Source organism: Asterias amurensis, chromosome 9, assembly GCF_032118995.1.
Source record: "Asterias amurensis chromosome 9, ASM3211899v1".
NCBI classification, from domain to species: domain Eukaryota; kingdom Metazoa; phylum Echinodermata; class Asteroidea; order Forcipulatida; family Asteriidae; genus Asterias; species Asterias amurensis.
In genome coordinates this window covers 23,189,622-23,203,061 of record NC_092656.1, presented here as the reverse complement: position 1 = coordinate 23,203,061, position 13,440 = coordinate 23,189,622, and the positions used below count along the sequence as shown (strand labels likewise).

The window sequence follows — 13,440 nt, the reverse complement described above, 5'->3', positions numbered from 1 at the left end:
ATTGTTTTAAGTCGCATCCCTTTGACATCACTTTAAGACAGTGGACACTATTGGTAATTGTCAAAGACTAGCTTTCACAGTTGGTGTATCTCAACATAATAATGCATAAAATAACAAACCTTTGAAAATTTGAGCTCATTCGGTTGTCGAAGTTGCGAGATAATAATGAATGAAAAAACACCCTTGTCACACGAAGTTGTGTGCGTTTAGATGGTTGATTTCGAGACCGCAAGTTCTAAATCTAAGGTCTCGAAATCAATTCGTGGAAAATTACTTCTTTCTCGAAAACTATGGCACTTCAGAGGGAGCCGTTTCTCACAATGTTTGATACCATCAACCTCTCCCCATTACTCGTCACCAAGAAAGGTTTTATGCTAATAATTATTTTGAGTGATTACCAATAGTGTCCACTGCTAAGTTCGCATAGAGTTTATTCTGTATTAGTTAAATATCATGTACATGTTAGTCCATTTGTGTTTTCCACAAACATCACTGTCTGGTCTGTCTGGGCATGCCTAACAACAAGTGACTCTTCTACTTATGCCCCCATTTCCAATTCTCCTCAACTATATAGGTTGTTTAATTGTTGTTTTGGTTATATTTTGGAATGGAAATAAATAACTTGAAGTGATGAAATATAAATGTTTTCCATATTATTACGCAATACACAAGTAAATTTGGGAAAAACACGAATTCCGTAGTTCATGTACAACCTCATGTAAATTCATCCATTCCACAAACTTCACGTGGCGGCAGATGGTAGTTGTACTTCATAAGAAAAAAAAGGTCTCATTTTACAACATGATTTATAATGTTTGTATATTACTCTTGGCAAGCATATACGTTTATTATCGGCACACTGTCATAATGTATACAAAAGATAAGCATAATTATATACAGCAACGTTGTCAGTCATAGTTCATGACCGAGCGTCATATCTCACTCACCCAATTCCAAAAGTCAAATAGGTATCACTTATATCACTTGTGAAGAAAACCTCTTGTCACTTGGAGCAAAGCCTTTGCTTAAATATCATTTCCAATGTTTTTGAGAACAAGAAATATTTGGCCTGTGCTATAGCTCATACAAACAGCGAATCAAGGGAATTTGCATAGTGGAATACCTTAAAGCTATTATTGGTTTTGGATTACAGTACACCTTATGGGTCCCATATGCCAATTCAACAATGACTTTGCTTTGAAGGGTTTTGTTTACACGTATAGGCCTTTAAAACTGAACAATGCTATACCTTTACACGTTGATTTCTTGCCAAGTGTAAAAACACAAAGGTTCAATGTTCATGTTTTGTGTTTTCTTTGGAAAATGGTGGCAGAAAATGAAGTAAAACAGAGTAGGGCCTTCCCTCCTTGATTCATCTTCAAATGCAGATTTTAAAGGCAGTGGACACTATTGGTAATTACTCAAAATAATTATTGCCATAAAACCTTGGTAATGAGTAATGGGGAGAGGTTGTAAGTATACAACACTGTGAGAAACGGCTCCCTCTGAAGTAACGTATTTTTAGAGAAAGAAGTAAGTTCCACGAATTTGATTGTGAGACCTCAGAATTAGATTTTGAGATCTCGAAATCAAGCATCTGAAAGCACACAACTTTGTGTGACGAGGGTGTATTTTCTTTCATTATTATCTCGCAACTTCGACGACCGATTGAGTTTAAATTTTTAAAGGTTTGTTATGTTATGCATATGTTGAGATACACCAAAAGTAAGAAGACTGGTTTTTGACAATTACCAAAGGTGTCCAGTAGGCTGGTCTTTGACAATTACTAAAGGTGTCCAGTGTCTTTAAAATAAAGTTGAACATCATACATGTACATGCTTTGCATACTCTAAATCAATAGCTTGGTCAACATGGTCACATCCTTTACTGATACTTGCAGTGCTGTAAAGTAACACACTGATTATTGATAAAACATGCACCGTGTCGACATGTGTTTGGAGCGAATACTATTTGGTCAGCTGTTATACAATATCTTTAAGGGCCTCACACCCACCACCGATATGTCTACAATTACATTTTTTACTATTTATGGCGGATCTTGTCTCTGTTTTGACAGAAAAATTCTATCGAGGGGACAATGCAGTTCTTTTTTTTGTATTAAAACGAAAGTACTCATGGAAGTTTGAAAATAGCTCAGCTCCCGAATGTTTTGTACCATTCACGTAAACGTCAGAATCTTAACAAACTGATTCTGTGTGTATTTGCATCAGTAGCTGCTATTTGAGGGTATTTTTCAGTAGACCCGACAAAGCTGCAAGTTTGAGGTGTAGAAACCTATGCTGTAAATATAGCTGTCAGATATTTGTGACTTTTCTGTGAACATGATTGGTCTGAAATAGTCAACAAATTCTTGTAAGGGTTTGATTTGGGAATAATCATTTTAAATTGTTAGAAGTTAAATTACTTAATGTCCATAACATCTGTTAACGCGGTAGGTACGTCAGAAGTGAATCTAGGGCAGCCTATAACACCGTCTGTCCCTTTTTTCACCATTTTAAATATAGAATCGTCTCAACATTATTATACGGCTAGTCATGGGGGCCCCTGGTTATGCAGTTTTTAAAGTAGACCTATGAAAACTCCCGAAAAAAAAGGAAGAATCGATTTCTATATCCAATTATTTCCACGGCGCCCATAAGCATTATCAGATAGACGATGACTGATTATTATCAACTGGGATTCCTTGTGCTAAATGTCTCACTTTCCTTTGGCTTCCGGGAAATAAAATGGGGACTAGCGAGGGTTTCTTCACAAAGTTCCTCCTCAATCTGTAGAGAATGACGTGTAGTTTTCACCACGCTTTGTTTGTGGAAAACTCTTTGTTTGTTGTTTCTGCGTAGGATAGTACCAACTTGTTTAAAAGGCTACTAAGCAGAATGTTTAAATTTTTAAAGTCAAAACTAGGGTAGGGTAAATTCTCAAATAGGCCCAACTATGAATGCATGTTTTCATAAGGAATACTTTGAAATGGGATGGTCTGGCAGTAATGAAAATGGCGACCAAGGTCTAACTTATCAAGAATGATTCGTGGAAATCATTACCCTTTGCCTAGATTATAGGGGGCACCCAGTTCTGGTAAAACTGAGTCCCTTGTTAAACCTTTTGCTCCCAGTCAGAGTCGATCACCACGTACAAGAAGATCTCTTTCTGACGAGGTTTTCTGTACAATGTCTAGCTTATGCTTTATCAACCCAAAACAAAAAGCCCAGCACGCGACCACACGTGACTGGCAACGAGCCAGTCACGTAATTGATGTGTAGTCAGGCAGCTGCTTGACGGCGCGTGCTGATTGGCTAGACAGTGGAACCGTTGGCTCCGCCCACTCGCGTGCCTCACTTGGATGGGTTTTGTGAAATGTTGGTCATTGTCTGGGCTGTCCGTGTACGCGTGGAGTGCGTGTGTTACATGTGTCCGGGGGCAGTGAGAGGTTAACGGTGTTCAAAAAGTCTACAAGAACCTTCTTCGTTCAAGAGCATTTCTTATGAATGCACAACGGAGATATTTCAGCCCTTCATCCCTCCGATTTAACAGCAGTCATGGACGTTATCACAAGGAATACCAGGAACTTCATCGTCAAAGCTAAACACTGGTAAATATCAGCCTTTAAAAATTAGGGCCATGTCTAACGAACTGACCAAATTTGGGGGTTGGCTGTTTTGAGAATTTGCCCGACCGTGTCGCCCGGCCGGCTGGCCGGCATAAGCTGCAACCCTGGGAATCGTATTGTGTGATTTGAAGAAGCGCATTGCCTGTGTTTTCTTTGTGTTGAATGATTTCAGAAGTTCGTGTGGTGTGTGTGTGATGATGGGTTACCAAATTTGTTGATGTTTATTTACAGGTGCAGTTTATACCTGAGTGGTGTTGTGGACAAACCGCTGGATATGTGATTGTTTATTAGAAATGATTACCAAATTGGTATAATATACAAGCACATAATATGCAACATATAAGGCCAATATGGGCATTATGTGTTATGAAAATGCACACTACAAATTAATTCCTACAAGCTATAAGTTATTTTGCTCTGTGATAAATTGTCAATGTATTTAAATATCTATGTGATTTGAGTGATTTTTATGATTTTAAAGATTTTCATTTAATTGTGTTTTTATATAATTATAAAAAGCAATCCTATAAAATTTCTTTCCATTCGTTTTATTGTACATCACTCAAATGCATGTGAACATGTTTTAACGTGGGCTATGCAATTTCCTTGACGTTACCCCAAAACATTACTGTCATGCTTCCGTGAAATGTCTCCTTTTACATTCAAGTTTATTTACGGTGGCTTACACCCCCGGTGTATGAAGAACTGTTTATTGTTAATTTGAGTGAAAAACAAATTAAGGGAAAGCTCTAGAATTGTAATAATAATTTGTAATGACAACAATAATATTTTGGTTCGCCTCGGGGAAAACCCCCTCAATCACAATGCATTTTTGTTAGAGATGAGTTAAAGGTATTATACACATGGATTGGTAAGAACAGAAACACTGTCCAATTTTTAGGCTGAAAGCTTCATACGAGAGCCCCTTCACTATGAAATATTTCCCCTGAAGGAATGAATTCATGTTCAAAGAAATCTGTATCTAAAAACCCACCATAAACGCAACAGCCGATTTCTGTTTTTACAACCAAAATATTAAAGACAATGCGTCTGTGCTGAAAACTGTGCATGTTTTTTTAAGCTATCGTCTCCTGATACTCACACAACAGTTTTGACAGGTTTGTTACTTCATGTGTTACTCACACAAAAACATGAACACTGTGCTGAATTAATCCTTTATGATAGCTTAAGACCAACAAATTCCCGTTTCACTGAATAAAATAAACCCCAGTTTTTGAAGAAAATATTTCGAATCCTTACTACTTTCACTGTTTCATCCCCTTGCAGTTATTCCAGAAAGATCGTCACAAACAAGAGATGTGATTATTGCAAGAAGTCGATGTTATTCCTGGCTCTGAGATGTAAAGATTGCAGGTAAGGAAATCTTGTACATACATATCTCCCCTAATTCAGCAATCACCCGTCAAAAGGAGTAGTTCAAATTCGGCTGTTCTGCACCTCAGTGTTCAATCATTAAAGGCCGTAGAGTTTATTCGATGTTGTAAGAGACGCTGGCCAACGCTGGCCAAAGAATGGTGAACATGACGTCTTGAATGTCTTTAAATTAAATAGAATGACTGAATAAACCTGGAATTATGAAGGATGTACATCAAATGCAACAGCTGCTACAAAGAAGCCCTAGGTTGAAAACAAGCATGGATTTGAATGTGCATTAATGAAACTGAACTTACGTCTGCCGATTCTTGGTCTACAATACGCCGTCGTAATTATAATATACAGAGAACATTAACAATTCTAATTTCAATTGATTTGCGTGACCTTAAATGACATGGCGTATGGTGTGTGTTTAATATAATAATTGATAAACAAAACCCAATTGTTTTATTCCCGGATGGAGTTATTCTTTTATAACCAAAAAGTGTCAGAACGAAAAGAAAAAAATCCTTAATCCTGGAATGTATCTTTTAATATTTATCTTGAAATTCTTAATCGGAAATTACGCCGTTTTCGAAACACACAATAAGTCAACATTGAACATTACTGAAGACATAATGTCTTAACAACGATCTCAAGGTCTTTGTTACTAATACTATGATTTGTTGGATTTAAAAATACAATTTGCATAATTGTCTCTCGATTTAGAAGAAGTTGTCACGCACCCGGTGTTTTGTAATGTCCATTGTGTTGTGACCACAGTGGGAAAGATGCAGGCACCTACTAATAATGGGTGCGTTCGTTTAGCTTCCCTGGGTCGACTCTGCGTTGCTCACTCGGGTGAGCCCCTGACAAGAGCTAAACCCACGATCACCTCGCCCTCTCGATGTGTTTTCATGCACATCGGGTCACCCCCAAGTGACCCACTCCACAAGCAGGGCACTGGGGGCTGACCCGGGTGAGCCCCTCGAATGCTATTCGAACGCATCGGGCAGACCGGGGTCGACCCAGGGTAGCTAAACGAACGCACCAATTATAGACGTTCACACCAAGATGGTGGCCACAATAAGTACCCCTCAAGCCTCAGTTTGAGTATTGGTGTATGGCATAACACTCCTCAAAAACTACGTTACTTCAAAGGGAGCCATTTGTCACAATGGTTTATACTCGCAGCTCTCTATATGGCTCGTTACCAAGCAAGTTTTTATGATAACAATTGTTTTGAGTAATTACCTATAGTGTCCACAGTACATTTCACTCTTTGTGAAATTCACCCACGACAAATATTGTACAACCCCTTTAACGTGTGGTATTCATCAAATTAATTGCGAACCTTTTAGCACTGCCAGTTGCACGGCAGATGAAATTATTGGCATACCCTTTTTAAGGCTCTGCAGTATATGCAATCGGATAAATAGCCACTGGGATCAAAACAAAAATCCTTCTATCGACTGGGATTTAGTTGCCATGGGAGCGCATCGCTCTCCTACTTTCATACCCGATCTCAAAATACAAAATATGTAATAATAATTAGACGGAGCACCCATAGGGTCCACTGTAGGCTTCTACGCGCAGACGGGAGTGAAATGCCCAGTATGAAATAGATAGGTTAAACGGGGTAGGTCCCTCACGTTTTAGCCCCTGCGGAGAACTACATATACCCTGACACTACAGACTTATTTTTTATCTTAAATCCCAACTAGCCTGGGACAAGAAGATACGAATACTTTGTTCTATAACTTGTTTTCCATCATATAAATGTATTTTCGTCCAATTCTGTGGAGAGAGAAACATTGTCTGAAATGTCATGTAATCATGAAAACAATAATGACTTTTTAAGGACTGTCGTGAAACCTTCGGGCAGTCTTGGGCATACACCTAATTATGGTTTCAAACATCACCAAAAATAGATAATACAATATCAGACAAGTTAACTTTTGTTCTAAGGTTAATATTTCAAAACAAATCTGACATTATACAATACACCGTAAACAAGACAGGAACTAGTCCCTTTTGCCAAGTCTTTGTGTTGTTTTTTCTTCTCGCCTGCCGTGCATTTAGTAATTTTTAAGAACAAAAAATGCAAGACTGTTGGGAATTGACTCATCGAAAAACAATGAACTCTGAACTCTGAACTATTTCTCTTACAGGTTTAAATGTCATCGAAAGTGTGCCCAAAATGCCTCACCACGATGTGTTCTCAGCCTGCCGGGAAACAAACTACAAGGTACATTTTTTAAGGGGATGACTTTTTACTTTTAGGGCTACCTCTGGAGGGCGTTCTTAGCTGGCAAAAGAAGGGACAAGAACATGCGAAATACCTAACAACAAGGATCGTTAACCTATACGAACGATTAAATAAAACCCACAAAGAGAATGACACCAACAAATTATCCAGATTATAGCGCTGTAGTACCTTGGTCTTAACTGAATATTATTATACTTGAACTATTATTTTGTGATGATACAACAATATTTTATCGTAAATGTTTTTCATCTTCAGAGTTTTTAATGTTTTTTTTTCTTTTGATTTTTCTGACGGATCTTATGTAGTTGTGGTCATTTAAACAGTTAGACATGCATTGTACATACAAAGGATGGTTCCATTTGCTGTTTTGGAAGATTTAATTTGAGCTTTTAACACAGAAGGATAGTGTTTAGTGACAATGTTATTCATTCTTGCAGCTTCGACCAAGTCACGGCAACAGACTAGGCCAAAACACCGTGCGGTCCAACTTGCCAACCAAGCCGGCACGTCACACGGGAGTCAAACGGTTACAGAGGGTTCCAAAAGGGACGAGAGTTCGTCTCTTGTCAAGCAGTTCCAATGTAACGACTGCTTTCGACCAGATGCTGTGGACATCCGCAGAGCGAGTGACTGCGACGCGTGCAAGAGACTACAAGCTTCCCCTTCGGACAGCCCGACCTATACGATAGGCGCAAGGACGCGCTACTCTGTTCAACCCTACCACGACAATCAAGTCACCTCAGCTGAATCCATCCAATCAAAAGACTCAACTATACAACCTCAAACTGCAGTGAGTTTTACAACAACTCAAGAATACCATGGAAATCAGACGATAACAACGCCCAAAAGACCCACTGCAAAGACACACTGTAATACACAGCAGGAAGGTCCCTCCTCGAACGTTTCGTCGGTTTCGTGTGGGTACTACTCATATAACTCTGAATGTAGCTCAGAGGTTTTCCAGCAGCAAGATGAAGACCCTAGTTGTCTCTGTAGCTCTGGGTATGGGAGGACGTCTTCTGAGCTGAGCCGAGCTGAGAGGCAAAGGAAATGGAGCAGGGGAGAAAGGGCAAAGACGGTGGACGCAACAGTGACACGAAAGAGAGAAGCTGACCTAAGCAATGCCCTCATTGCTACATGGCCACCACATGGACACTGCAATTTCAAACCTGGTATGTTTTTCTCCACTTGTTTTTGTGTGCGTGCATATAGTTTTATATTCATAAAAATAACATCACGAGATGTTGACAAAAGACGGGAACGATGTGGACTTGAACCCAAGCACTCCAAATGACTGACTAGTTTTCAAACATAATCGGATTATGAGTTATGTGGGGGTCGTCACCACCAGTGCCCAATTTCATGAACCTGTTAAGCAGAGAATATTGCTTAGCACAATTCTTTAGCACAGTCACACCTAAACAAACTTAATGTTAATATGGCTGTTAAACTATAATTTCTGCTAAGCATTACTTTTTGTGCTTAGCAATTGTTTGTACTATTTAGGCTTAACAAAATTGAGCCCTGCTCTATGTCCTGTCTAAACTGATACTGATTTCGTTGTTGCAGATTGAAGGAAACAATAATACTATCTTAGCCAAATTCATCTGAATATTGACACATATATGTCTTTTTGATGGACAATTCTGCTAAACCATGTGCTTCACCGGTTTCCTTTGTAGGTTGTATACTTTGCAGGATGTTTGGACGGGTATTATGTTTCTTTTGTATCATGGATCGTTTATTTCCGCAACGGTGAACTTTATCAGTCATTGTGGTATTTATAATCATAAATAATCAGAGCCTTTATATTGAGAGAGTTGTGGCAACTTTGTGACCGAAAATGGCGCCCAGCAACCACGTGATTAAAGAACAAAACTGGTTCATCATGGGCCCATTGCTACAGAGCGTGGCCAAGCACAGAAAACCTTGCTTAACAGAAACTGATCCCAAATTCATAGCGACGCTCAAGCACAAGAAACAAGTTAAGCACAACCACATTATGCTAATTAGAATAAGGTTACCAGCCAAAATACCATGTCACATGTACAATTTGTGAGTGGTATCCTGCACGATATTGCCGCAAGCAGGGATTGTTATTAAGCAGTTTCTTCTTCAGCAGTTCTATGAAATTATGCCCTGTTCTTCATCAGCCGAAATTCTATAAAGTTTGCATTGTCATTGGTGCCCTCTTATTTTCTATTGCTAAGCAGAATTTTCTGCTTAAGCAGCACTCTGAAATTTGGCTCTGAGGGCGTAGCTCGGTCAATACCCAGCTCTTTGCAAATTAATGGACGTTTTTTTATAGTTCAATGATAGGATAAAAACCTTGTGAGTCCCAGGTACATGGTCACTCATGCATGACCGGTCAGTCAGTGCCAGGGTGGAGTGTCAAAACCCAGCTATTCTGCTTGCTGACCATGCATTATTGGGGTCATCGCAGCGTTCTGTTTTCATCCGCCCATGGTTTCTATTCAAATAATCTCATCGTTCTAAAGGTGGCTTTGGCTTTCTTAGATCAAATAGAACAAAAATCACCTAAAGCAAATAAAAACTATGCCAAGTTTTTGGTGTGGTAGAAGGGAAAGACTGAAAGTTATTTTGATATAAAAATACGCAAGTCACCCGGAATTTTGAAACTATAACAACTAGTGATTTGTTTAACAAAGGGGCGTGTTCAATGCGAATTTGTTTTGGAGGAGTATGTTTGAGGAATATGTTATTAAGGCAGAATACAGAATAGGTAATTGATTAAAAAACGACAATTATTATCTTTGGTATGAAAGCTCACTGACTATGCCAAGTTTACACCAGTATAAATCCTTCTGAGAACAATATACAGCTTGAAACACTGCTCTAGTCTAAGCCGATAAAAGGTATCCTTGACCCCCCTTAAAAATCGTGATTAACCGATTCGATGAAATGTTCTCATAGTAAAGGCTTGTCGTATGGTAAATTAAATGGTGGAGACGAACTTTACTCTTTCAAAACATGAAACTAAGTATGATTCAACATGACTTATTGCTGGTCATCCGATGTTAACGCACTTTGAAATAAACACTTTGGAATGAATTCCAATACACAGAAATCATTATACGTCAGCTTGGCAATCGTAGTCATACAAAAAGGCTTGTATGTGAGTCAACTCGACTATACACGCATCGAATCCTCTATAGGTTCTCTACTGTATACGTGACTCAACTTGACGTGACATTAAAACACGGACCTCGTGAGCTATGACTAAATTGTTATTGACCTGTGAGTGAATACAGTCAAACGACCTACGACTAGAGGCAAAACGTTGGTCATGGACGTATTTACTATTCGAGGAAAGAAACTTTCAATTCGCGTTTGAAAGTTGTTTTGTGTCTTTTGTTTTTAATGACCTAAGAGTGACTTGTATCCAGTCCAACCAGGGAAAGCTTTTCCCAGTATCTTTTGGGTAAATATGTGATGTTGACGTACACAAATTCCTACAGCAACCCAACAAACTTATAAATAAATTGATTAGGTCCCACACTAACAGTGAAGCAGAGATGTGACGTCATTGGTGACGCTTGGCGATTTTGAGGCTATGTCGACAGAGACAGGCAGGGTTACTGCTTACCTGAATTTGATCTTCCCAAACTGGTATTAATATTATTGTTACCAAAAGATTTCACGACTTCCAATCAAGCTGATGAAATCCACAAATCTTGGTGGTTTATACATGCAGAGGTTCCAAGTGATACAGAACCGTTACACAGAAAAAATGAATTGTTGTTTAGCCTATAATATATATTTCTTATAATTCTACGGAGTGTTGATAAATAAGTATTCGCATTGTTGACGCATGCAATGTTTACAATCTTTTGACTTGTTAGCCTTCAATGTATCTGTTATTTAACTCAGGCAAGGCTACTTTATACGACAAAGGGTTATTTTGGGGGTGTATGAACCAATTAGGCCGAAAAATGAACACAGTTAATCGAAAATGTGTTGTATAAACGAGTATATTAAACGAGTAAGGTCGGGAAAGAGCTATGTTATACAACATGTTCACGTATGCCTACTCGACTTTGCCTTACTTAAAGCCAGTGGACACTATTGGTAATTGTCAAAGACCAGTCTTCTCACTTGATGTATCTCAACGTATGCATAAAAATAACAAACCTGTGAAAATTTGAGCTCGATTGGTCGTCGGAGTTGCGAGATAACTATGAAAGAAAAACACACCCTTGTCACACGAAGTTGTGTGCTTTCAGATGCTTGATTTCGAGACCTCAAGTTCTATACTTGAGGTCTCTAAATCAAATTCGTGGAAAAATACTTCTTTTTTGAAAACTACTCCACTTCAGAGGGAGCCGTTTCTCACAATGTTTTATACTATCAACTTCTCCCCATTACTCGTTACCAAGTGAGGTTTCATGCTGATATTTATTTTGAGTAATTACCAATAGTGTCCACTGCCTTTAATTGTGTGTGAGAAGAGCCTCGATTAAACTTAGACCCGACTGTGATAATTATGACTAATTAGAACATTTCGGCCAACATGTGAAAAGACGACATTGCCATATATATGTCAATATATTTAGACCAAGCTAAGCTCGTCAGCGTTTGATGTACGACGCACGGCGTGTGGCTATAAATAGCCGGGCGTGACGTCAGATGACGGGCAATCAATAAGGGGAGCATTGAGCGCAACTTGTGGCCTTTTCTCACGATATGTGATAGCAGACAAAAGCAAAATAACTACAGTATGAATACCCTGTTGACAAAGGGAGAGCAAGACTGATGAGTTCCCACTTAATGTGCACCAGTTTGTTGTAGCTTTTCTCCAGAAGCTAATTGCAAAGACAATACCTGTATCCTTTCTACTATCAAAATTTGACGATCGTCGGGTCATGTTGTAAAAAGTCAAATATAGTAATGTAGGGATTCGCAGGCGGCGCGGTCCCTGTTTGGCTACGGTTGAGCGTTGCCGGGTTTTGGGGGAGTGTTCCCCCGGTCAGGAGATCAATTTACCACTCGTTTACACCATGACTCAAGAACTCTCTTCATCAACCTTTATTTATTAATCCTCTTGAATTCGAAATATGTCTCTCTATATTTCCATATCTTTATATCCGTTGATTATCCTTATAGTAAAGTTTGGTTATGGAAATATTTATCCATAATGCATTTTTGTGTGGGGTTGCGGGGGTGGAGGGGGGGGGGGTATCTCTGGACTCAGTTTGTCTGATTAGCAAAAAATCGAGCGGAATTTTAACAGCTGACCCAATTAAGTGCTTCGTATATTATTATAATACAATGTAAATATTCACATGAAGATAATCAGAGCATACCAATCAAAATGTTGAGTTTTCAACCGACGATTCTTTTAAGAACCAACACTACTCAAATGAGATTTACGCGTGAGGCTACTAAAAACTATACCGGTAAAAGAGCAGGCCAATTTCATAATGACGTAATCAACCACCCGGTTGTTGTAAATACTTAGTATTTTTGACATATCTTTTTAAGGTCTTTTTAAAGGTGTTTTTTAATGTAATTTTTGTCTCCGTTTCTACAGATGCCGAGCCGGAGTCAATAGAAGACGCCCACCGCATGTGTGATTCGCTCGCTGTGTCTAGGCATACTGGGTAAGTTACCATGGTAACAGAGGTCCATGGTTTTAACAATGTCCAAGGTTACGCATCCACAATATACAGCTACGTATTGGTGCATTTTCTTATTACATGGTCGATTACCATTCATAAACTATAGAGGCGTCAAATGGTGTTTGAAGCTTTGCATGGTGTGAAGGATAAGAGTAACTATAAATATAAGTGACTAGAAGATTGTAAAATGTTGGCTCTGAAAAGAGTCGGTTTGCTCTCGACGTTTCGAACAGTATACTCTACTTGTCTTCCTGAAGACGAGCAGAGTGTACTGTTCGAAACGTCGAGACCAAACGTCGAGGGGTTTTGGTTGTTTATTGTGACTAATGCACTTTATACTGTCGTTGTTTAAGTTGTCGATATCATTATGAATCTGCAAAGTATATATTATTTTACACTCAAATAAGATGAACTCGTTTCGTAAAGGGCAGGCAGCTGGCTCGCATGTTTAGTGATCGTTTTTTACCCCGCGTAATGTTAATTGTGATTAGGTCTGGTGCTCAACGTAGTAATATATGCATACCAATTTA

General features: G+C 38.9%; 1 protein-coding gene across 2 annotated transcripts in view; it reads left to right on the top strand.

Moving 5' to 3' along the window:
* LOC139942083 (uncharacterized) overlaps positions 1-13,440 on the top strand; it is a 39,366-nt gene that overhangs the window by 15,581 nt on the left and 10,345 nt on the right. The window contains exons 1-5 of one of the 2 annotated variants that reach the window (XM_071938775.1): positions 3,411-3,610; positions 4,916-5,002; positions 7,174-7,250; positions 7,709-8,443; positions 12,823-12,892. In XM_071938775.1, coding sequence (XP_071794876.1) covers positions 3,507-3,610; positions 4,916-5,002; positions 7,174-7,250; positions 7,709-8,443; positions 12,823-12,892 — 1,073 coding nt within the window. In that variant the 5' untranslated portion in view covers positions 3,411-3,506. Of the gene's footprint in view, positions 1-3,410; positions 3,611-4,915; positions 5,003-7,173; positions 7,251-7,708; positions 8,444-12,822; positions 12,893-13,440 lie in introns of those variants that run through there. The other variant, XM_071938776.1, reaches the window with a different exon arrangement.